This window comes from Musca autumnalis, unplaced genomic scaffold, assembly GCF_047663935.1.
Source record: "Musca autumnalis isolate F117 unplaced genomic scaffold, ASM4766393v1 scaffold_5, whole genome shotgun sequence".
In the NCBI taxonomy this organism is placed as follows: Eukaryota; Metazoa; Arthropoda; class Insecta; order Diptera; family Muscidae; genus Musca; species Musca autumnalis.
Window position 1 is genome coordinate 126,635,636 of NW_027412088.1, and position 24,590 is coordinate 126,660,225.

At 33.1% G+C, this 24,590-nt stretch overlaps 1 protein-coding gene across 1 annotated transcript in view; it reads left to right on the forward strand.

The window, feature by feature from the left end:
* LOC141405255 (activator of 90 kDa heat shock protein ATPase homolog 1) overlaps nucleotides 1–24,590 on the forward strand; it is a 42,938-nt gene that overhangs the window by 9,270 nt on the left and 9,078 nt on the right. The window contains exon 3 of the mRNA XM_073989367.1: nucleotides 9,062–9,197. Within this exon, the coding sequence (XP_073845468.1) occupies nucleotides 9,062–9,197 (136 nt within the window). The remainder of the gene's footprint in view (nucleotides 1–9,061; nucleotides 9,198–24,590) is intronic.

Below are 24,590 nucleotides of genomic sequence, written 5' to 3' on the forward strand. Positions count from 1 at the left end.
CATGCTTAGGATCCAGAAAAGAACGTCATCTTTTGGGGTCCACGCTCATATTAAATTCATCGATGAAGATGCTAAAAAGATGACATGCTAGATCACTTGCACCCATGATTGAATGTCATCTTTGGCATCGAACATTTTGCTGGGTATAAAAACACAAACATCATCTCTATTGGATCGATGGAATGGGTACAAATGCTGATGAAAAGATCGGATCTTTCACGACTTCCTTGGCATTGGTTCAAATCCTAATGAAAAGATCGGATCTTTCACGACTTCCTTTGAACCAATGCAAAAGATGACATGAAATCACGTCATCGCAAAGAACCCCTTCCGTCAAATTTTGCTGGGCGAATAATACACAGAATATTTTGGCCAAGAAAAATCAAAAACGAAGAACTACTCCTATTAGCCAATGAGGAACCTATAGGAAAGCAAATAAAAAGACGGAAATGGAAGTGGATAGGACACACACTTCGTAAATCACAAGAAAGTATTGCAAGAGCAGCATTAGAATGGAACCCACAAGGCACTAGAAGACCGGGAAGACCAAAGAACACAGGGCGACGAACAGTGCTTGCCGAATTGAATAAGATCAACAATTCATATAATGAAATAAAAGTAATATGTAATGATAGAATAAGTTGGAAAAACATTGTAGAAGTCCTATGTTCCCATGAGGAATAAATAAAGGAAAAAAATGCAATCAGGACGTACACTTTTTATAGGTTTAAGGCAGGATAAACCCTTTGAAATGTCTTCAGTTCTGAGAAACGACATACTAAGGTTATCCATGTTGGGTAACTGATATGGATATTGGGTATCCAAGAAACTATTGCTATACGAATATGTTGAAGCATAAAATTTAGTAAAACATTCAGCGATATCACGATCGCTAACGAATTCATTCCCAGCAAAATTTGACGGAAGGGGTTCTTTGCGATGACGTGATTTCATGTCATCTTTTTCATTGGTTCAAAGGAAGTCGTGGAAGATCCGATCTTTTCATTAGGATTTGAACCAATGCAAAGGAAGTCGTGAAAGATCCGATCTTTTCATCAGCATTTGTACCCATTCCATCGATCCAATAGAGATGATGTTTGTGTTTTTATTTACACACCTGTTTATTTTCATTTTGGTATGTTCCAGTACTGCAAAAATCTACTAATTTTTACTATTTATTCCGATAACATAAAGGAAAAATTGTTATCGTAGTAAAAATAAGTAGATTCTTGCAGTTTCTGGAACAGACCAAAGTTGTTAGAACTGTTCGTGATGTTGTCTTACATTTCCTGCATATCAAACAACTAAAACTTCTAAACAATTGGTATTATATGAGCTAAAAATAGAATCGGACTGCACACATTGCTATTCTAAAAGTTCCCTTGTCTGTTCTAAATCTGATATAGAATGAAATCAATCAAATCTCGCTTCTTGGAATTTGAAAAAAAGTTCGAAACGAAAAGGGACAAGAATCTGAAAATAAAGAAGAAACTACTTTTGGAAAGAAACAATTAAAAATAAATTAATTAAGCATAAATGGTATTTTCCATAAAAAGTCTCTCCTCCCCGTTCGGTACATTTTGTTCTTAGAGATCCCTAAAGCAAGTCGGGTTGTAGATCCCTACATATTTCCGTCACTAAACAAAAGAGTATAAATTACCAAAATGTTGTTATAAAATAACAAATTATAAAAGTAATTTACGAAATAAAAATACTTAAAGGAGTGCATTTGGAGTCCATGTCGAAATCTGAACTGGTGATGGGAAGATAATTGAAAAAACCTTTTGTAAGATGAAAGAATATCAGTTGCGGAGAACGGAGGAAGTAATCTTTTGCGTTGCAGCGGTGGTGATTACATTGCAATTTTGGATGTAAACTTTTGAAAAACTAAACTGATAAATTAATTGTAGTTATTTCATGAATTCGTTTGAATTAATAAAGAGTTTTGTTTTTCATGAAAACCATATTTCAATACAGCATTTCCATTTTCCAAACAATATGAAAATTTCATGCCAAGTGGTTGGTGGAAATGACATGTCAACGCATTGGTTAAAATGACATGCTTAGGATCCAGAAAAGAACGTCATCTTTTGGGGTCCACGCTCATATAAAATTCATCGATGAAGATGCTAAAAAGATGACATGCTAGATCACTTGCACCCATGATTGAATGTCATCTTTGGCATCGAACATTTTGCTGGGTTATTATTATATTTTATTAAATGAGGTCTACGGGTACTTTTTCGTTTTAAATTAACAAAATCATAGAATGATTTTGGATCGGATTTAATATTTATTTTAATTTTATGAATGCACATTTTATATGACCTGTGAGATTCAATGTTGTACTTTGATCTAGCAATGGAATAATTTAAATAATCTATAGTAGATCCTGACTTTTTAAATTTTTTGAAAAGTCTATTTTTAGATTTTTTAGAGCGGACAATTCGGATGTAATCCACGGCAATTTATTAGAAGAATTTATTCTAACTTTTGGTACACATTCCCAGCAAAATGTTCGATGCCAAAGATGACATTCAATCATGGGTGCAAGTGATCTAGCATGTCATCTTTTTAGCATCTTCATCGATGAATTTAATATGAGCGTGGACCCCAAAAGATGACGTTCTTTTCTGGATCCTAAGCATGTCATTTTAACCAATGCGTTGACATGTCATTTCCACCAATGCTTTGGCATGTCATTTCCACCCATGCTTTGACATGTCATTTTAACCAATGCTTTGGCATGTCATTTTCACCAACCCCTTGGCATGAAATTTTCATGTCTTGTTTGGAAAATGGAAATGCTGCATTGAAATATGGTTTTCATGAAAAACAAAACTCTTTATTAATTCAAACGAATTCATGAAATAGCTACAATTAATTTATTAGTTTAGTTTTTCAAAAGTTTACATCCAAAATTGCAATGTAATCACCACCGCTGCAACGCAAAAGATTACTTCCTCCGTTCTCCGCAACTGATATTCTTTCATCTTACAAAAGGTTTTTTCAAGTATCTTCCCATCACCAGTTCAGATTTCAACATGGACTCCAAATGCACTCCTTTAGGTATTTTTATTTCGTAAATTACTTTTATTTTATAATTTTGTTATTTTATAACAACATTTTGGTAATTTATACTCTTTTGTTTAGTGACGGAAATATGTAGGGATCTACAACCCGGCTTGCTTTAGGGATCTCTAAGAACAAAATGTAACGAACGAGGAGGAGAGACTTTCTTCTTTATTTTCAGATTCTTGTTCCTTTTCGTTTCGGACTTTTTTTTCAAATTCCAAGAAGCGAGATTTTATTGATTTCATTCTATGTCAGATTTAGAACAGACAAGGGAACTTTTAAAATAGCAATGTGTGCAGTCCGATACTATTTTTAGCTCGATGGTTGGGACTTCATATAATACCAATTGTTTAGAAATTTTAGTTGTTTGATATGCAGGAAATGTAAGACAACATCACGACGACAGTTCTTACAACTTTGGTCTGTTCCAGAAACTGCAAGAATCTACTTATTTTTACTACGATAACAATTTTTCCTTTATGTTATCGAAAAAAAATAGTAAAAATTAGTAGATTTTTGCAGTACTGGAACATACCAAAATGAAAATAAACAGGTGTGTAAATAAAAACACAAACATCATCTCTATTGGATCGATGGAATGGGTACAAATGCTGATGAAAAGATCGGATCTTTCACGACTTCCTTGGCATTGGTTCAAATCCTAATGAAAAGATCGGATCTTTCACGACTTCCTTTGAACCAATGCAAAAGATGACATGAAATCACGTCATCGCAAAGAACCCCTTCCGTCAAATTTTGCTGGGATTCATTAAGAAAATTATTCAGTACGTCATGAAATTTATTAACAGCCTGTTCAATGTCAAATTGATTATTACAGTGAAACAAAGAGGCCCATTCTGTGGTAGTAATGAGAAGATGCAGTTTTTGAAAGTTAGTTTTCTTAAAGTTGAAAACAGATTTGAATGTTCTAGAAGTTAGTGGTGTTGAAATTGGGGAGTTATAAATCAACTGTATACAATGTGAGGGATGATGGTAATCTACAGGAATAGATACAGGATGAATTCTCGAAATTTCAAAACTTAGAGTATTACTTATTTGTTACATTATTTATTTGATACATATTTACAGTGCTGCTCAAAACATTTGCAACTGGAATGACTACTTCACTTTTTATATAGTTCTGAGGTAATTTATGGATTTGAAATGCAAATATTGTTGTAGGTTGATTGTTTATTAACCCCTTTTTAAAGATTTAAAAAAGTATTGGCAATAATTGCACTTCTTTTACAAAAATACACGAAACAAAGCTCGGACTCACTTTTGGTCCTGCTCAAAACATTTGCAACTTAGAAAATTTGATTCAAAATCTGAAGATATTTTTTGTGTTTTGATAATATATTGTGAGCTTAACCTTTTATTTATTATCTGGACACATCATGAAGGTACCCAGGTAACTAAATAAATTAATATATCCTTTTGAATCCTGTCTCTAAGGATAATTATTAAATACAAAAGTTGTATTAGATATCTAATAGTGTAGATTCCATTTTAGGGTCCCGGAGCCTTTTATATGAATTCAGATCACTTAAGCTGATCGGGTCCGATAAGAACACAAAAAATATTTGCAAAAAATTGCTACTTTTACGTGGTTATACATACGTTTTGTTTGGGTATTATGCCAAAAAACCGTCTTATACGACATCTGTGGTATGTACGTGGTGCGATTTCGACATATTATATGTCTGGTTAGTTTTTAAATCCAATAAATATCTCGGCCTTATGCCTCTAGTACAATCTCTGTCCATAAAAATACCTCCAGGTAAATATAAAACACCATCTTCGTTTTGGGTCAACTTTTTTGTATAAGGGGACAAATTCTATTATCACTCGACTTGGTGATCAAGTACATTTTTCAAGCCATATAACTCAAATATTGATTTAAGTCGACGAAAAATACTCGATTTTATAACTCCAAAATCAATTCCAAACATTTTTTGCAAAATGTATATGAAAATCTGAACTTTTCCTGGAAATTACTGTTTTCCTAAAATTTGTCCATATTGGTACACCGGTATCTATGGTGTGTATCAGAGGGTTTTGTATAGATTTATCGATGTAAAGCCCTTATTTAACGTCTGTTGATGACCATTGAGGGATCTGCTTAATAATTCGCATCATTATTTGATTATCCCCAGCAGTAGATCTAGTGGTACATTCACCTCCTTCCCATCTTATCGCAATTTTAGTACTTTTTACTCGGTATACAGCTCAATTTTAAACATTGTCATGTTCTTATATTTATTTCTGGACTGCGTTGGATCCACAATTTTCAGAAATAAGCATTTTTCATATCCTTGATACAAATTTCGGACCATAAATTTTGTTTTTATTAAAAAATTAGAAATGTCTTGTTTTCGGCATTCTTGTCTGTCAAAATTAAACATAGGCGGAATAAAATGTATTCCTCAATTAAGCTTTTTGCCCCCTTCATCTGATTAAAAACCATCTTATGCCAATCAATACAAAAAACTCGACAAAAATTAGGTAATTAATATTCGAACCACGGAGTTGCATATGTTTTGAGCAGGCTAAAACACGTGATCCTCCGACATTTCACACATTTCTGTAACATAAGTGTTAAGAACTGAATAATCATTTTAAAATCTTGAATGTAGGGTCAATAAAGAATCAAATTGCAAAAATAAATATATTTCAAAACATAAAATGTCTTTAAAAATAGTCTAAATGTGATACAGGCATCTGAGTTGCAAATGTTTTGAGCAGCACTGTATATCTGAGAAGCGAGTTACAACATTAAAAGAGAGCTGGTTCGTATTCTCATTTGGGGTCAATGGTGTCATACCATCAGAGTCCTCAAGCGAAAGCCACTTTATTGACGGTAAATTAAAGTCTCCTAGAATTAGAATTTTATCAGTATCACACATTCTCGTAGCTATTGAGTTTATTGCAGACAAATGTTGAAAATACAGATTGTGGTCAGTGCAGGTGGTTTATATGAACAGGACAATATTCCACGAAACAACTTATCGCTTTTCACTTTGCACTTATCAAAAATTAGCAGAAGAAAACGTTGGTGGAGCAGAAATTAAAAAGAGCAAATAATTGTTAAGAACTTAGACACTCAATTAACATATCACTTTCCAAAAATAACGGTTCTGTGGAACACAAAAATGTGAAAATGTTCAAAAATATTGCTAAGTGCAAAGTTGATAAGTTGTTTCGTGGAATAGGGCCCAGGTAACAAATAATTTAAATTTGACAAATTCAATACAGACTCCGATAAACTCGATGTCATATATGCCATTTAATCTAATAATATTAGAAGGGTATTTGGAAACGACTGCAATTAGAACACCGCCAGATTTTTTAATGACTCGATCTTTTCTAAAAATTTGATATCTTGAGCATAATATTTCGCTATTTAAAACAAAAGGTTTCAGCCAAGTTTCTGAGAATACTATAATTTGAAACTCGAAATCGAGTTCGTGCGACGGGCAAGTTTGTTCATAACCGTCTAGGAGAACGTTGATAAGATAGTTCATAGAGCCGTCTATAGCTTCAGTAGAATTGAGAGTTTGTGGACTCCTAAGTCTAGGTGTAGACAGATCTCTAAATTCCTCACAATTATTTTTTTTTTTATTTTTTAATTATTTTTGATTTTTTTATTTATTTACTTTGCAATTGAAGCCGGTTTACAATTCTATGGCCAATTTAAATATAATTACAACGAATCCACATGAATATTATAGCTACTCGAAAATATAAATAAGTACCCAATAGAAAGTGTCTTCAAGACAACATTAATGACTCGTGCACGACATTTCCAATTCGTTCACGACTCTTTGCAGACAGCCCTTTGGGATCGTTGACGACTTTTTTCATTTCATTTCATTTTTTCATTTATTCATCAATTGTAATATAAAAAAGCCAACATGGCCAATAACTTATATTATATTATCTTACTACAATATCCAAACATCAAGAACTTAGAAGTAAATAATTAAAATTAAATATATATATACATAAATAAAATATATACATAAATACTATGCATACTATGATTAATGACTATCAAAGGAATTCATGGAAATACAAATATAAATAGACTCCCTATTCATAGCCACTAACCACTGCACTTCACAATTGTTAAGAAAAGTGGAGGGGAGATGAGCAAGGGACGTCCCTAGACAATAAATGCTATGTTTCACTCAATCACTAGAATGAACATAGAAGGTCTACAGGAATCACACCCATAAAAAAAGTCAAAAAAAAAAAAAAACAAACAATATAAATATGGCTCCCCAGCCCCAAAAATCACAAATATATATGTATACCCTGTAACTAGTAAACAAACATTAATCTACATCAGGGGTGAGCACGCCTGTGTGCTAGCACACAGGTAAATTGCGAAAACGTACTCTTAGTTTTTTGTTAACCATAAACAATTAAAAGTTTATGCAATTTTTTATTTATATTTTTTAATAATTTGCATTGTGGACGATTTTAGACAACATTACTGTTTAAAAAATGTTGAAATAAGTAATGAAACATCAAGAAAAATTAAATATTAATTCTCCCTTAAATTTGCCTCTCTCTCAATTTTGCTCAGCCTTGGTCTACATTAATCTATTAGAGAGATGCTCAAAACACCTTTCACTTTTTCACACAAGTGTCCCAGTATTCATGCACGACAACTTGGACGACAAGGTAAGCGAAGCTGTCGTCGACGACGACTTCGAAGATAAAAACCTTACTTTTCGTTAACGATCCTTTCGCAGACAATGTCTTGTAACTTGTCACCAACGACCCTCCTAAAGATAATTTTATTTGCATACATAAATATGTTTTTAAAATTTTTTATTTTATTAACATACAAAATATACATATAAAAATATACTACATAATATAAAAGCATTCCCGCTGCAGTGTGATCTTTAATCCAGAACGGCCCAAGACTCCATTTAACAAGAACTCCTAGGACAGCAAGACTTTTTAGCCAAATTCTGCAAATAATAAAACATTATGCGCAATCTTGTGATGTATAAATATATGTATGTCATTTATACACTTACCTTTAATTGTTTCCACTATAATAGACTCCAAAAAATAATCTAATTCTACGTTGATTGCTTCATCCTATGTTAAAGAAACAAACAAAATCATTGTTTTAAAGTTCATGTGTATGTCAGTCATACTATTTCTCACTTACCTCCAGCTGTTTAGAAAAATGTCACGAATTTTTAATTCAAACTGCAATGTTTGACTGATTTCAGTCGTATTGAAATATTAACAATTTCTAGATATGTGAACAATTATTTCATAGCATATTTTGTTTGATTATTTTTGTTTTTTTCTGGCGACACATTGCAAGAAATTGTCATGCATCATGTCGTGCACGACAATTTCGAAAATTTCATCAACGAATCGTCGACGAAAATGTCATCGAAGACTCGATTTTCTATTGGGTAATTAAATATATTTTAATAATTTTAACAAGTAATATACATTAATGATTTTAAAGAATTAATTCAAATTTGTTTAAAATAACTAGCATAACATTATTTCATAGCTACTTATAGAAAAAAGTATTATTTATAATAACTTCTGAATTATTTTAATAAGTAATATAGTTTTTGTTTGAAACGTCTATCATTACATTATTTCATAGCTACTCGGTTTATTCCCTACTCTTAGTTCTCCTCGGACAGAGTATAGACTTGTGATGCTACTCAAAAACGGCTAAACCCATTTTCCTAAAATTTTTAGAGAATGTACAGGGATGAATCCTGGTGAAAATAACTTCGCAATATTGGCAAAAATTACGAATATCGGTTGGAAATTAATTTGCGAGTCAATTGTGTTTGGGGCTTTAAGACGCGACGACGTCCGTTGAATATTTTATATCTACAAAATTATGGAACGGATCTGCATGAAATTTGCAAACAATGTTCAAAGTTGTACCATGGTAAAAATAGATAATATATTTTGATGAATTTCATTTCAGATTTCATCTGTATGGCGGCAATGTGCATGGTGTTTTCGATGAACTCGCTCCTGAAAAGAGGCTATCACTTCGATGGCGGCTGAAATCATGGCCATCCGGACATTACTCGAACGTTATAATAGAATTTGAGGAAATGGTAAGTTAATCGTTGAATTTACGATGAACATAGAATATACGTACTTCACATCAAGCTATAAAGGTCGCCTAGAAAATAACCCAGACTTCCGTAGTTAGAATAAACCATATTTAAATATATTAAAAATTCAAATATAGTATGAACAAGTAAAAAAGTATCAGTTGGCTTTGCCGACAGAGATACAGGGTTGGTCACACAATTAGCACACCCCACTACCAACATTTATTTTGGCTAAAAAGACCTTCAAAAGTAGTTGTATTGAATAAAGTATTTGTACTAAATGAAGCAAATGAGGTCATCTTTTTTATTTTAATTTTTCCAATATTTCGCAATTACTCTAAATTGCATCTTCAGGGAAAATATTAATAACTTATAAAACTAGTGTCAAGAGTGCAATATTTACACTCGACGACGACGATAGTGAAGTCTATCATAGTTATAATTCTGCTTGCTTTGTTAAGATTTTTGTCGCATTTGGCTCTTCACGGTGGTTTGAACTATCAGATCAGACCAACAAGTTCAGGACTAAGATACCTCAGATGATTTATCATTTTGTTATATCCTTTATCTGATATTTGTTTCGTATTTCAATAAATCTTCAATGCGATTTAGGTCTTTTGTTTGGACCTAAAAAATATTTCTGAGTTTCGTTTTCACTATTTGTTGTATTAAACTCAATCTATTGTCTCTAATCCTTTTCAACCTATTGATTATGTTTACCCAATCCATCCAATATTATATCTACATAAACATTATCTTATTCATTATACATTTTGTAAAATCAATAACCCACACTCTCATTTATAACACTAAGTTGTTGTCGTTTGTTACAAAATAAATAAACAAAATAAAAAACGGCGCGTTAAACCAGGCTCGAAAGATGAAACACACAAAGTGCTTCTACGACCTCTTGTTCTTGGGAAGTCAGCTGGGAAGTAGTTTTAAAACATTCTCGCCTACATTGAACTTGGATTTGTCAATCGCAGACTATTCTTATAGAAATCGCGTGAATATGTTTGGTTGATGTCCGAATGTGCTGCCAAACTTGCAGTCAAAAATCCCTCTCAACAATACTTCTTATAAGTCTGTACGCAGGTACAGAAGCTCTTGACTTAACATCCGCTCAAGCTGGTAAGACCCCATTATTCTAGGCATTCGTACACTGCTAAGGCTTGTTTCTCCCCTGAGCTACTGTCAGTTTCAGGAACGCCCAGGAGTTGTTCTTTACCCCCGAACCAGATGATACCAGAACAGCAACCCGTTCTTTCTGCAACAATGTTTTGGGAATACCTGGTTATAGTTTTCCATGCCAGTACACGCAAATAGCCTTGTTTTGGGGTATATTCCTTGAAGTTGTTGCGAGTATTTTTCACTGTTTATTCTCCGTAATAAACGGATAAAGCTTCTAAAGATCTTATATTTGTTGGGGTCCTCTCCGAGAGCTTCTACTGTAGATAAAATGATACGACTAACGTTCCTATAGGGCACTTTACAGGGATCCAGCAGAAATGACAATTTCATGGTTAGGAGTTTTTGTTGAAGCCGCGCTTGATTATTTTCGGGACATATGGTTCTTCAGATTCTACGAAGCGTTTAGCATCAAAAGAAGACCTAGACCTCATTGAAAATCTATTGAAATACGAAAACATAGACAGAAAAAGGAAATAAAAAAATGATAAATCACCTATGGTATCTTAGTCCTGAACTTGTTGACTTGGCATTGTTTGATCCGACAGTGCAAAACACCGTAAAGAGTCAAATGGCGACAAAAATCTTAACAAAGCGAAGATGGAAACTTCTCCGGAAATATTCGACCCAAACTTACAAAAGAACAACTGTTCGAAATTCATAAAAAAGTCACATTAACTCCGAGTCGAGCTCACCACAGATTACAACCAATTAATTACAAAGGACGAGCAACTAAAACAATGCGTTCTCCAAGTAGTCGGCTATACCCAGATAGGCTCCATTTTCGCCCTAAGGCGTACGTAGTCACGTTAATCGGGACACTGGCTTTCTATCTCGAATTCAGTAATACTTGCGAATTTTGTTTCTGAATATAAAATAAACAGAATGGCCTTTTATTTAATGCATAATACGGGCATATAGCTTTAACCGTTCCACAGATATGGGTCGCCGAGAGAGACGAGATTTTCATAACTTCGAGGCAATGGTGCTCAATTGGCAATCTTAATCTTAAATCTATCTAAAATCTAACCTAAGTAAGCAGTTTAGGCGGCACCCCCGCCATAAAAAATCCGACACCGATTTCTTCCCTTTGAGTTAAAACCAGCATATAGCTACAAATTAAGACAAAGAAAATATTGAATTTACAAAAAATGATTGATATTTTATCAAATTTTTTATTTTTGCATAGTTTAACAATAAAAATAGTATTACAATACCATATATCCTAAATCACACCGTCGTTAGAGGTATCAATAACATAATAATCTGTTTAAAAATCGACGTTAAATGGCCAATAGTCTTAATTTAGGACACTTTAAAGTTTTTTGATGATTTTTTCCAACTTTAATTGTAAATTTTACGACTTTTATGACGATTTTCGCCCAAAAACTGTTTGCATATTTTTTGCATATTCTGCATATTTTGCATATTTTTTGCATATTCAGCTTATTTTGCATATTTTGCATATTTTTTGCATATATTTTGCATATTTTTTGCATATTTTTGATATGAAACCAAATATCGAAAAATTGACCCTTAAAACGCCTAGATTCAAAATTTGAGTCCAATCGGATGAGAAATAAAAAACATGCAAAAATCCGATGTCTAGTAATCACGCTACAGGTCGCAGTTTTGATCGTCACCAAATTTTGGGTGTTGATGAGGGTCCCGGAGGAGAAGAAGCCTATTGATTTTGGTGATGGTCGGATAATATTCAGGGGTCGGAATGGGCAAAAATCTTATTTGGAGAATAAGTCAACGTTTTATTTCAAAGCGAATATCTCTGTATCTATAAGGGGCATATCAAAGGCAAAACCTGCTAATGAAAGCAGAAAATATCACCTTTACAACGATGTATAGTAGGTTGTCGTAGGTGGTCAAACAACGAAGATATCGCAATAGTCGCTAATAGAACCCAACTTTTCATTCAGTCGATTTTAATTCTAATGACGAATAACACAGCTTTTGTTGGGGACTTTCCAAAAACAAAGCCTGGCTATGAAAGTAGAAAATCCTGTCTTTACAATGATGCAAAGTAGGTTAGCGTAGGTGGCCAAATAACGGAGATATCACAATAGTCGGTAATACATCCCATTTTTCCACTTTTAAAGAAATCACGCTACAGGTCGTAATTTTGACGGGATCGTCACGAAATTTTTGGGGGTTAATGGGAGTCCTACAGAGGAAGAAGCCTATTGATTTTGGTGATGGTCGGATAATATTCAGGGGTCGGAATGGGCAAAAAACTTATTTGGAGAAAAAGTCATCGTTTTATTTCAAAGCGAATATCTCCGCTTCTATAAGGGGTAATATAGGAAGAAATAAAAAATAATTAAAAAAATAAGTTACAATGTTTTATTTATAAAATCACTTAAAACTAGAACATAATTTTTAATGATGGATTCTCTCAAATAAAACGCTTGCCCTTTAATATCGCCACAATTTTTAATTCAAATGCAAGCGTTTTATTTGAGAGATTTAATCATTAAAAATTATTTTCTAGTTAACTTATTTTTTAACTATTTTTTATTTTTAACTTTTCAGCATTTAACATTTAATTATAGCCAATTTAGGCCGAAAATGTAGATAAAAACTTTAAAATACCTGAAATCGTGTTGTACCGTTATATATAGGGGCTATACCTAAACCTTGACCTGAGTCCAACATTTTTAGTGAGGAAGTTTCTGTACCATTGGGAATCCCAAATGCCAAGTTATAGCCAATTCGGCCTAAACATTTAAACAGAATTCTTAAAATACTATAAATCGGGTGGTACCGCTATATAGGGGCTCTAAGAAAAAATGGACCCTCATTGGTTTTGGTTTCATATTCATGTATTGTCATCCAAATCTGAAAAGTGTGCAAAGTTTTAGTTCGATTGGTCAACTACAACTGTGTGGAAAATAAGTTACTAGATTTGAACTAAACGGACACCAAAGCAAGTTAAATAAAATACTGTAAAATGGGGGTTTTCACAATAGACTCCATTTTCACCCTAAGGCGTTTTCGGGACATTGGCTTTATAATCTTGAATTCAGTACTACCTACGTATTTTGTTGTTCGGCAAGATATATTTAAATTAGTATGGCATGGTCACCGTGGTGCAATGGCACGTCCGCCTTGCACTCAGAAGGTCTGCGGTTCGAATCCCAGGCCAAGCAACATCAAATTTTCAACGGTGGCAAAATTCCCCCTCAGTAATGCTGGCGACATTTCCTGAGTATTTAAGCCATGAAAAACTTCTCTACAAGTGGTGTCGTAAGACACGCCGTCGGGCTCGGCAATAAAAAGTAGGTCCATATCATTGAGCCAATATGAATCGGCGTTTAACCGTTTCATAGATATGGGTAGCTGAAGTCGTCAAATAGCCAAAAAATCGAGATTTTCATAACTACGAGGCCCAGTGGTATGTGTTAACATATTTCAATTGTGCTCAAACTTTAACAATCTTAAAATCTCTCCAAACTAAACACTTTAGGGGAGTGCCGCATAAAAAAATCCGACATCGATGTTTTCCCTTTGAGTTAAAACCAGACTAATGCAACAAATTAAGACAAAGAAAATATTCAATTTTAAATAAAATTTTTGACAATTTAACAAATTTTATATTTTTGAATAGGTTAATAACGGCCAACAATTTTAATTTAGGACACTTTGATGATTTTTCCCAACTTTAATTGTCAGTTTTACGACTTTTATGACGATTTTCGGCCAAAATTGCATATTTTTTGCATATTCTGCATATTTTGTGCATATGCAAAATATGCAAAATAAATACAAAATATGACCCTGCCATTGAATTTAGACTTTTTTGTTTGTTTTTTTTTCTTTATTTTTATGACATTTCGGGTTTTATCAGATATATACATACATATATATAAAGAGTTTAGGAAATTTAATTTTCCTTTTCTACTTAATTATAATATTTGTTTGTAACAATATGATTTATGATTAAACTCTTCTTAATATGTTTGTTCGGCTTGAGGTCATCAAAAAATAAAAACAGCTTGTAGTTAGTTTTTTATTTTATAACTTTTATTTTTCCGATATTTCGATAGTCGTCGACTATCATCATCAGGGTTGTTAACTTTAAAAATAAGAAAACAATAACACTTGGTTATATAAAATTGTTAAAACAAAAATTAAAAATTAATTAACAATAATTACATTTGTTAGTTTTTGTTAATAAATTGACGAAAATTCTCTTCCACTCATGCTCAAACGTGTTTTCCTACTGAAGTGTTTTTGTGCTTTTCTATTGTGCTTCTATAGATTTGAGCACAATGTTCTGTATCTGTCTTGTAGTTGATGCGGTGTTGTGTTGGTACATTTATGATGTGTAGCATTTCCAGCATGTATCGTCGTCGGTAGTTGTTTTCTTGCGACAGTATTTTTACTTCTTTTAGATCAGGTGTATGTCCTGTAGCTGCACAGTGTGCTGCTAGTGCAGTTTTTTGTTCTATTGGCTTGTTTTTTATTCTTTGGTCAGATTTATGACCACTGAGCCTTGTTTTTAATTTTGTTTTTGTGGTACCAACATATACTTTTTCGCACTTGTTGGAAGCATCACCGTTGCATTTTATTTTGTATACCACATTTGATTTTTCCTCGTTAGGAATTTTTGCCTTTGTGCGGCTGAAGAAGTTGTTGTTGGTGTTAACACTTTTCATGGCAATTTGATATTGTTCTCTATTAAACAAGTTTGAGTTAGAAAAACGTTCTGAGAAACCGGGTACATATGTCGATCTCTTGTATATCTTTTCTGTTTTTGGATCTGTGTTGCCAGTTTTGCTGTTTTTTACTTGTCTTATTAGATCATTAATTGTTTTGCTTGGAAAGTCATTCATGGCTAAAATCTTTTTAATTTTGATTTCATTGTGTGCGTGAAACTTTTTATCGCTAATATTGAGCACTCTTCGGATGAAGTTTGTAGCAGTATTTATTTTTATGCGTCGTGGATGTTTTGAATTATAGTTAATAATTCTTCCAGACGCAGTTGGTTTTTGATACCAATCTAGGAACAGTCTGTTACCTTGTCTGATTACCAGTGAGTCTAGGTATGCTAACTGATTGTTTTTCTCACTCTCCATTGTGAAACGAAGCTGTTGGTTATATGTATTTAAAAGATTAAGGGTAGTATCGACTTCATCCCTTTTTAATATGCAGAATATGTCATCGACATACTTGGTCAGGATCCTTGGTTTTTTATTCAAAGTCTCTAAAGTCTCGTCCAGTAATTTCTCCATAACAATATCAGCGATTATTGGTGATATTGGAGAACCCATTGGCATACCTTTTAATTGTTCATATATTTTGCCATTATATATGAAATAAAGTGAGTCTTTTATACACATGGAGAGAATATCTATAAATAGATTCATTGGAATGTTTGTGTGTTCTTTGAGTGTGGTCCACTTTTCTTTTATGATGGTTATTGCACGATTTACAGGCACACTAGGGAATAAAGAAACGACATCAAAGGAAATCAAAATTTCGTCATCACTAATAAATTGTTGGTTCACCCTAGATTTGAACTCGCAGGCATCTTTTATATTGTATTTTGAGTCTTTCGTCAAAGATTTCAAAATGTTGGATATGTATTTCGATAACTCGTACGTTGGTGAATTTATAAAAGAACATATGGGACGTAATGGAGTCCCTTCCTTATGAATTTTTGGTAGTCCATAGATTTTTGGTACTACCGAAGTCCTGTTTATAAGTTTATGTTTATCATTTTCATTGATGACTTTTAATTCAAAGAGTTGCATTACAATTTTGTTGCACCTTTCTTGTAAAGAAGTTGTAGGATCCTTTCTTACTCGTCTGTACGTGCACATATCCATTAGTAGTTGTTGCATTTTTGACTCATATTCGCTTTTTAGCATAGCAACCGTTTTTCCGCCTTTATCTGAATTAAGGATTAATATCTCTTTATTCTCTTTTATGAATTTATTAGTTTGTCTCACTGTATTTAAAATAAAGCGATCTCTTTTACTCAATTTAAAGTTGCGCATGTGGTCGTTGATGAGAGTAACTAAGTTTATTCTCGCATTCTCTTGTTGTTCTCTGCTCACCAGTGTCTGGATACAGTCCTCTCCCTCAGCAATAATATTGAACAGTGGGAAAGTAGTCTTTGTTGTTGGGAGCGCGAATTTAGGTCCTAATGAAAGCAACCATTCCACATTAGTAGGTATGTTGGTGTTCGTTGTATTAACAAACCACTCTTTTTTGTGTTCTGTGATCAGTTCCCGATGTTGTTGTTGTTTTAATTTTTTCCAATTTCTTGATGTGAGTGGTTTTATGTTTTCGGCTTTTTGTTTGAGTGATGATGTTTTCACTCTCAGTGAAAAATGTAAAATCTTCTCTATGTAAGAGATTGGCGAGTTTGTCTTTAGCAATCTTTAAGCTCTCCATTGCCATGTGTGATTGTTTATGTTTCTCTTGTATGAGAAGTTTGAGAATTTTAATGTGGAAATTGTATGTAAGGGTATCTAATGTTGTCTTTGTATTTGTTGGTATTATGTTGTTGGTTTTGAACATAGTGTGGGTGTTCTTAGTTGAGTTTGTAATAAAATTGGGTATTATGCCTCTTTCTCTGCATTTTATGAGGAAAGTTGTCGTTGCTTTCAGGCGTGCTGATTGCCTGTTACATTTTGTATATTGCTTGATGATTTTCTTCGTTTCATCATCATATTTTTGTTTTAAATTTTTATATAATTTCATGTTGAAGTTTGGTTATTTTGCGGCGTGCCTTCCGTGTTTTTATTTATTTTGTATTATAGTTGACCTTTGGACTTACTCTTCTTAATATGTTTGTTCGGCTTGAGGTCATCAAAAAATAAAAACAGTTTGTAGTTAGTTTTTTTATTTTATAACTTTTATTTTTCCGATATTTCGATAGTCGTCGACTATCATCATCAGGGTTGTTAACTTTAAAAATAAGAAAACAATAACACTTGGTTATATAAAATTGTTAAAACAAAAATTAAAAATTAATTAACAATAATTACATTTGTTAGTTTTTGTTAATAAATTGACGAAAATTCTCTTCCACTCATGCTCAAACGTGTTTTCCTACTGAAGTGTTTTTGTGCTTTTCTATTGTGCTTCTATAGATTTGAGCACAATGTTCTGTATCTGTCTTGTAGTTGATGCGGTGTTGTGTTGGTACATTTATGATGTGTAGCATTTCCAGCATGTATCGTCGTCGGTAGTTGTTTTCTTGCGACAGTATTTTTACTTCTTTTAGATCAGGTGTATGTCCTGTAGCTGCACAGTGTGCTGCTAGTGCAGTTTTTTGTTCTATTGGCTTGTTTTTTATTCTTTGGTCAGATTTATGACCACTGAGCCTTGTTTTTAATTTTGTTTTTGTGGTACCAACATATACTTTTTCGCACTTGTTGGAAGCATCACCGTTGCATTTTATTTTGTATACCACATTTGATTTTTCCTCGTTAGGAATTTTTGCCTTTGTGCGGCTGAAGAAGTTGTTGTTGGTGTTATCACTTTTCATGGCAATTTGATATTGTTCTCTATTAAACAAGTTTGAGTTAGAAAAACGTTCTGAGAAACCGGGTACATATGTCGATCGCTTGTATATCTTTTCTGTTTTTGGATCTGTGTTGCCAGTTTTGCTGTTTTTTACTTGTCTTATTAGATCATTAATTGTTTTGCTTGGAAAGTCATTCATGGCTAAAATCTTTTTAATTTTGATTTCATTGTGTGCGTGAAACTTTTTATCGCTAATATTGAGCACTCTACGGATGAAGTTTGTAGCAGTATTTATTTTTATGCGTCGTGGATGTTTTGAATTATAGTTAATAATTCTTCCAGACGCAGTTGGTTTTTGATACCAATCTAGGAACAGTCTGTTACCTTGTCTGATTACCAGTGAGTCTAGGTATGCTAACTGATTGTTTTTCTCACTCTCCATTGTGAAACGAAGCTGTTGGTTATATGTACACTAGCGGTCATCTGAATAGGTTTGAATTTTTTTCTTTTTATATTGTAAGGTATCTTCTGATGTGTTCGTATTGCAGATCCATAATATTTAGTTTTTGAGAGTCCTATACTATGCCAACATTCCCAAGAAAAAACTTGACGGTGTTGCCATATTTTCGGAAAATATCCCAATTATAATAAAAAATGTACAAAAAGTGACCAATTTTTGCGATCATCAGAATAGGTTTGAATCAAATAAAATTGAAAAATTGTACTATCCAAGCAAATATTGCGCAGTTTTTTGGTTTAGTTTAGTAAAATGGAACATTCTGATAAATCCTACAACAAATTTGACCCGCTTTATTTGGAACGTGGGTTCAATTCTCAACATTGAAAAGTTACCAAGAACTTTCAGATAAAATCAATAAATATTCAAACCAAAACGTTTTATAAACTTGCTTTAAATGACTTTTTGATTTCGTTAGATCTCTTCTGAGCTTCGAAAATTGTCTGAAAGCAAATACCAAGTGTAGCCATATTATTAGGATCGATAAAAGAGAAAGGTCATTGAAAATAGTTGGTATTTTAGTTCAAGTTTCATTTTTTAACTATCCTTGCATTACAAATTTATGTGCTATCATGCTCACAAATCCACCATAGTTGCCCACATGTGTCATAAATGTTCGAAAATTGGTATGGAAGAATGTTTCTTCGACGACAATAAAGTAGAAAATTGTAATTCAGATTTAAGTCAAAGGGGCATGATATCGCCGACTTTTGTAGTGCTGTATAACCTCAGTAGTCCATTCTTTTGTACTTATTCGTGTTTGTTTTATGACTTGTGAACAGAAAAAAACTGTTTGACCTGACTATATAGGTATTACAGCACTATAACAGTCGGTGATATCATGCCCCTTTGACTTAAATTTGAATCACAATTTTCTACTTTATTGTCGTCGATAAAACATTCTTCCAGACCAATTTTCGAACATTTATGATGCATGTGGTCAACTATGGTGGATTTGTGAGCATGATAATACTTAGATTTGTACTGCAAGGTTAGTTAAAAAATGAAACTTGTACTAAAATACCAACTATTTTCAATGACCTTTCTATTTTATCGATCCTAATAATATGGCTACACTTGGTACTTGCTTTCAGACAATTTTCGAAGCTCAGAAGAGATCTAACGAAATCAAAATGTCGTTTAAAGCAAGTTTATAAAACGTTTTGGTTTGAATATTTCTTGATTTTATCTGAAAGTTCTTGGTAACTTTTCAATGTTGAGAATTGAACCCACGTTCCAAATAAAGCGGGTCAAATTTGTTGTAGGATTTATCAGAATGTTCCATTTTACTAAACTAAACCAAAAAACTGCGCAATATTTGCTTGGATAGTACAATTTTTCAATTTTATTTGATTCAAACCTATTCTGATGATCGCAAAAATTGGTCACTTTTTGTACATTTTTTATTATAATTGGGATATTTTCCGAAAATATGGCAACACCGTCAAGTTTTTTCTTGGGAATGTTGGCATAGTGTAGGGCTCTCAAAAACTAAATAGTATGGATCTGCAATACGAACGCATCAGAAGATACCTTAACATATAAAAAGAAAAAAAATCAAACCTATTCAGATGACCGCTAGTGTATTTAAAAGATTAAGGGTAGTATCGAAAAGGGATGACCCTTTTTAATATGCAGAATATGTCATCGACATACTTGGTCAGGATCCTTGGTTTTTTATTCAAAGTCTCTAAAGTCTCGTCCAGTAATTTCTCCATAACAATATCAGCGATTATTGGTGATATTGGAGAACCCATTGGCATACCTTTTAATTGTTCATATATTTTGCCATTATATATGAAATAACGTGAGTCTTTTATACACATGGAGAGAATATCTATAAATAGATTCATTGGAATGTTTGTGTGTTCTTTGAGTGTGGTCCACTTTTCTTTTATGATGGTTATTGCACGATTTACAGGCACACTAGGGAATAAAGAAACGACATCAAAGGAAATCAAAATTTCGTCATCACTAATAAATTGTTGGTTCACCCTAGATTTGAACTCGCAGGCATCTTTTATATTGTATTTTGAGTCTTTCGTCAAAGATTTCAAAATGTTGGATATGTATTTCGATAACTCGTACGTTGGTGAATTTATAAAAGAACATATGGGACGTAATGGAGTCCCTTCCTTATGAATTTTTGGTAGTCCATAGATTTTTGGTACTACCGAAGTCCTGTTTATAAGTTTATGTTTATCATTTTCATTGATGACTTTTAATTCAAAGAGTTGCATTACAATTTTGTTGCACCTTTCTTGTAAAGAAGTTGTAGGATCCTTTCTTACTCGTCTGTACGTGCACATATCCATTAGTAGTTGTTGCATTTTTGACTCATATTCGCTTTTTAGCATAGCAACCGTTTTTCCGCCTTTATCTGAATTAAGGATTAATATCTCTTTATTCTCTTTTATGAATTTATTAGTTTGTCTCACTGTATTTAAAATAAAGCGATCTCTTTTACTCAATTTAAAGTTGCGCATGTGGTCGTTGATGAGAGTAACTAAGTTTATTCTCGCATTCTCTTGTTGTTCTCTGCTCACCAGTGTCTGGATACAGTCCTCTCCCTCAGCAATAATATTGAACAGTGGGAAAGTAGTCTTTGTTGTTGGGAGCGCGAATTTAGGTCCTAATGAAAGCAACCATTCCACATTAGTAGGTATGTTGGTGTTCGTTGTATTAACAAACCACTCTTTTTTGTGTTCTGTGATCAGTTCCCGATGTTGTTGTTGTTTTAATTTTTTCCAATTTCTTGATGTGAGTGGTTTTATGTTTTCGGCTTTTTGTTTGAGTGATGATGTTTTCACTCTCAGTGAAAAATGTAAAATCTTCTCTATGTAAGAGATTGGCGAGTTTGTCTTTAGCAATCTTTAAGCTCTCCATTGCCATGTGTGATTGTTTATGTTTCTCTTGTATGAGAAGTTTGAGAATTTTAATGTGGAAATTGTATGTAAGGGTATCTAATGTTGTCTTTGTATTTGTTGGTATTATGTTGTTGGTTTTGAACATAGTGTGGGTGTTCTTAGTTGAGTTTGTAATAAAATTGGGTATTATGCCTCTTTCTCTGCATTTTATGAGGAAAGTTGTCGTTGCTTTCAGGCGTGCTGATTGCCTGTTACATTTTGTATATTGCTTGATGATTTTCTTCGTTTCATCATCATATTTTTGTTTTAAATTTTTATATAATTTCATGTTGAAGTTTGGTTATTTTGCGGCGTGCCTTCCGTGTTTTTATTTATTTTGTATTATAGTTGACCTTTGGACTTACTCTTCTTAATATGTTTGTTCGGCTTGAGGTCATCAAAAAATAAAAACAGTTTGTAGTTAGTTTTTTTATTTTATAACTTTTATTTTTCCGATATTTCGATAGTCGTCGACTATCATCATCAGGGTTGTTAACTTTAAAAATAAGAAAACAATAACACTTGGTTATATAAAATTGTTAAAACAAAAATTAAAAATTAATTAACAATAATTACATTTGTTAGTTTTTGTTAATAAATTGACGAAAATTCTCTTCCACTCATGCTCAAACGTGTTTTCCTACTGAAGTGTTTTTGTGCTTTTCTATTGTGCTTCTATAGATTTGAGCACAATGTTCTGTATCTGTCTTGTAGTTGATGCGGTGTTGTGTTGGTACATTTATGATGTGTAGCATTTCCAGCATGTATCGTCGTCGGTAGTTGTTTTCTTGCGACAGTATTTTTACTTCTTTTAGATCAGGTGTATGTCCTGTAGCTGCACAGTGTGCTGCTAGTGCAGTTTTTTGTTCTATTGGCTTGTTTTTTATTCTTTGGTCAGATTTATGACCACTGAGCCTTGTTTTTAATTTTGTTTTTGTGGTACCAACATATACTTTTTCGCACTTGTTGGAAGCATCACCGTTGCATTTTATTTTGTATACCACATTTGATTTTTCCTCGTTAGGAATTTTTGCCTTTGTGCGGCTGAAGAAGTTGTTGTTGGTGTTATCACTTTTCATGGCAATTTGATATTGTTCTCTATTAAACAAGTTTGAGTTAGAAAAACGTTCTGAGAAACCGGGTACATATGTCGATCTCTTGTATATCTTTTCTGTTTTTGGATCTGTGTTGCCAGTTTTGCTGTTTTTTACTTGTCTTGTTAGATCATTAATTGTTTTGCTTGGAAAGTCATTCATGGCTAAAATCTTTTTAATTTTGATTTCATTGTGTGCGTGAAACTTTTTATCGCTAATATTGAGCACTCTACGGATGAAGTTTGTAGCAGTATTTATTTTTATGCGTCGTGGATGTTTTGAATTATAGTTAATAATTCTTCCAGACGCAGTTGGTTTTTGATACCAATCTAGGAACAGTCTGTTACCTTGTCTGATTACCAGTGAGTCTAGGTATGCTAACTGATTGTTTTTCTCACTCTCCATTGTGAAACGAAGCTGTTGGTTATATGTATTTAAAAGATTAAGGGTAGTATCGACTTCATCCCTTTTTAATATGCAGAATATGTCATCGACATACTTGTTAATACAACGAACACCAACATACCTACTAATGTGGAATGGTTGCTTTCATTAGGACCTAAATTCGCGCTCCCAACAACAAAGACTACTTTCCCACTGTTCAATATTATTGCTGAGGGAGAGGACTGTATCCAGACACTGGTGAGCAGAGAACAACAAGAGAATGCGAGAATAAACTTAGTTACTCTCATCAACGACCACATGCGCAACTTTAAATTGAGTAAAAGAGATCGCTTTATTTTAAATACAGTGAGACAAACTAATAAATTCATAAAAGAGAATAAAGAGATATTAATCCTTAATTCAGATAAAGGCGGAAAAACGGTTGCTATGCTAAAAAGCGAATATGAGTCAAAAATGCAACAACTACTAATGGATATGTGCACGTACAGACGAGTAAGAAAGGATCCTACAACTTCTTTACAAGAAAGGTGCAACAAAATTGTAATGCAACTCTTTGAATTAAAAGTCATCAATGAAAATGATAAACATAAACTTATAAACAGGACTTCGGTAGTACCAAAAATCTATGGACTACCAAAAATTCATAAGGAAGGGACTCCATTACGTCCCATATGTTCTTTTATAAATTCACCAACGTACGAGTTATCGAAATACATATCCAACATTTTGAAATCTTTGACGAAAGACTCAAAATACAATATAAAAGATGCCTGCGAGTTCAAATCTAGGGTGAACCAACAATTTATTAGTGATGACGAAATTTTGATTTCCTTTGATGTCGTTTCTTTATTCCCTAGTGTGCCTGTAAATCGTGCAATAACCATCATAAAAGAAAAGTGGACCACACTCAAAGAACACACAAACATTCCAATGAATCTATTTATAGATATTCTCTCCATGTGTATAAAAGACTCACGTTATTTCATATATAATGGCAAAATATATGAACAATTAAAAGGTATGCCAATGGGTTCTCCAATATCACCAATAATCGCTGATATTGTTATGGAGAAATTACTGTTATGGAGAAATCCTGACCAAGTATGTCGATGACATATTCTGCATATTAAAAAGGGATGAAGTCGATACTACCCTTAATCTTTTAAATACATATAACCAACAGCTTCGTTTCACAATGGAGAGTGAGAAAAACAATCAGTTAGCATACCTAGACTCACTGGTAATCAGACAAGGTAACAGACTGTTCCTAGATTGGTATCAAAAACCAACTGCGTCTGGAAGAATTATTAACTATAATTCAAAACATCCACGACGCATAAAAATAAATACTGCTACAAACTTCATCCGTAGAGTGCTCAATATTAGCGATAAAAAGTTTCACGCACACAATGAAATCAAAATTAAAAAGATTTTAGCCATGAATGACTTTCCAAGCAAAACAATTAATGATCTAATAAGACAAGTAAAAAACAGCAAAACTGGCAACACAGATCCAAAAACAGAAAAGATATACAAGAGATCGACATATGTACCCGGTTTCTCAGAACGTTTTTCTAACTCAAACTTGTTTAATAGAGAACAATATCAAATTTCCATGAAAAGTGATAACACCAACAACAACTTCTTCAGCCGCACAAAGGCAAAAATTCCTAACGAGGAAAAATCAAATGTGGTATACAAAATAAAATGCAACGGTGATGCTTCCAACAAGTGCGAAAAAGTATATGTTGGTACCACAAAAACAAAATTAAAAACAAGGCTCAGTGGTCAT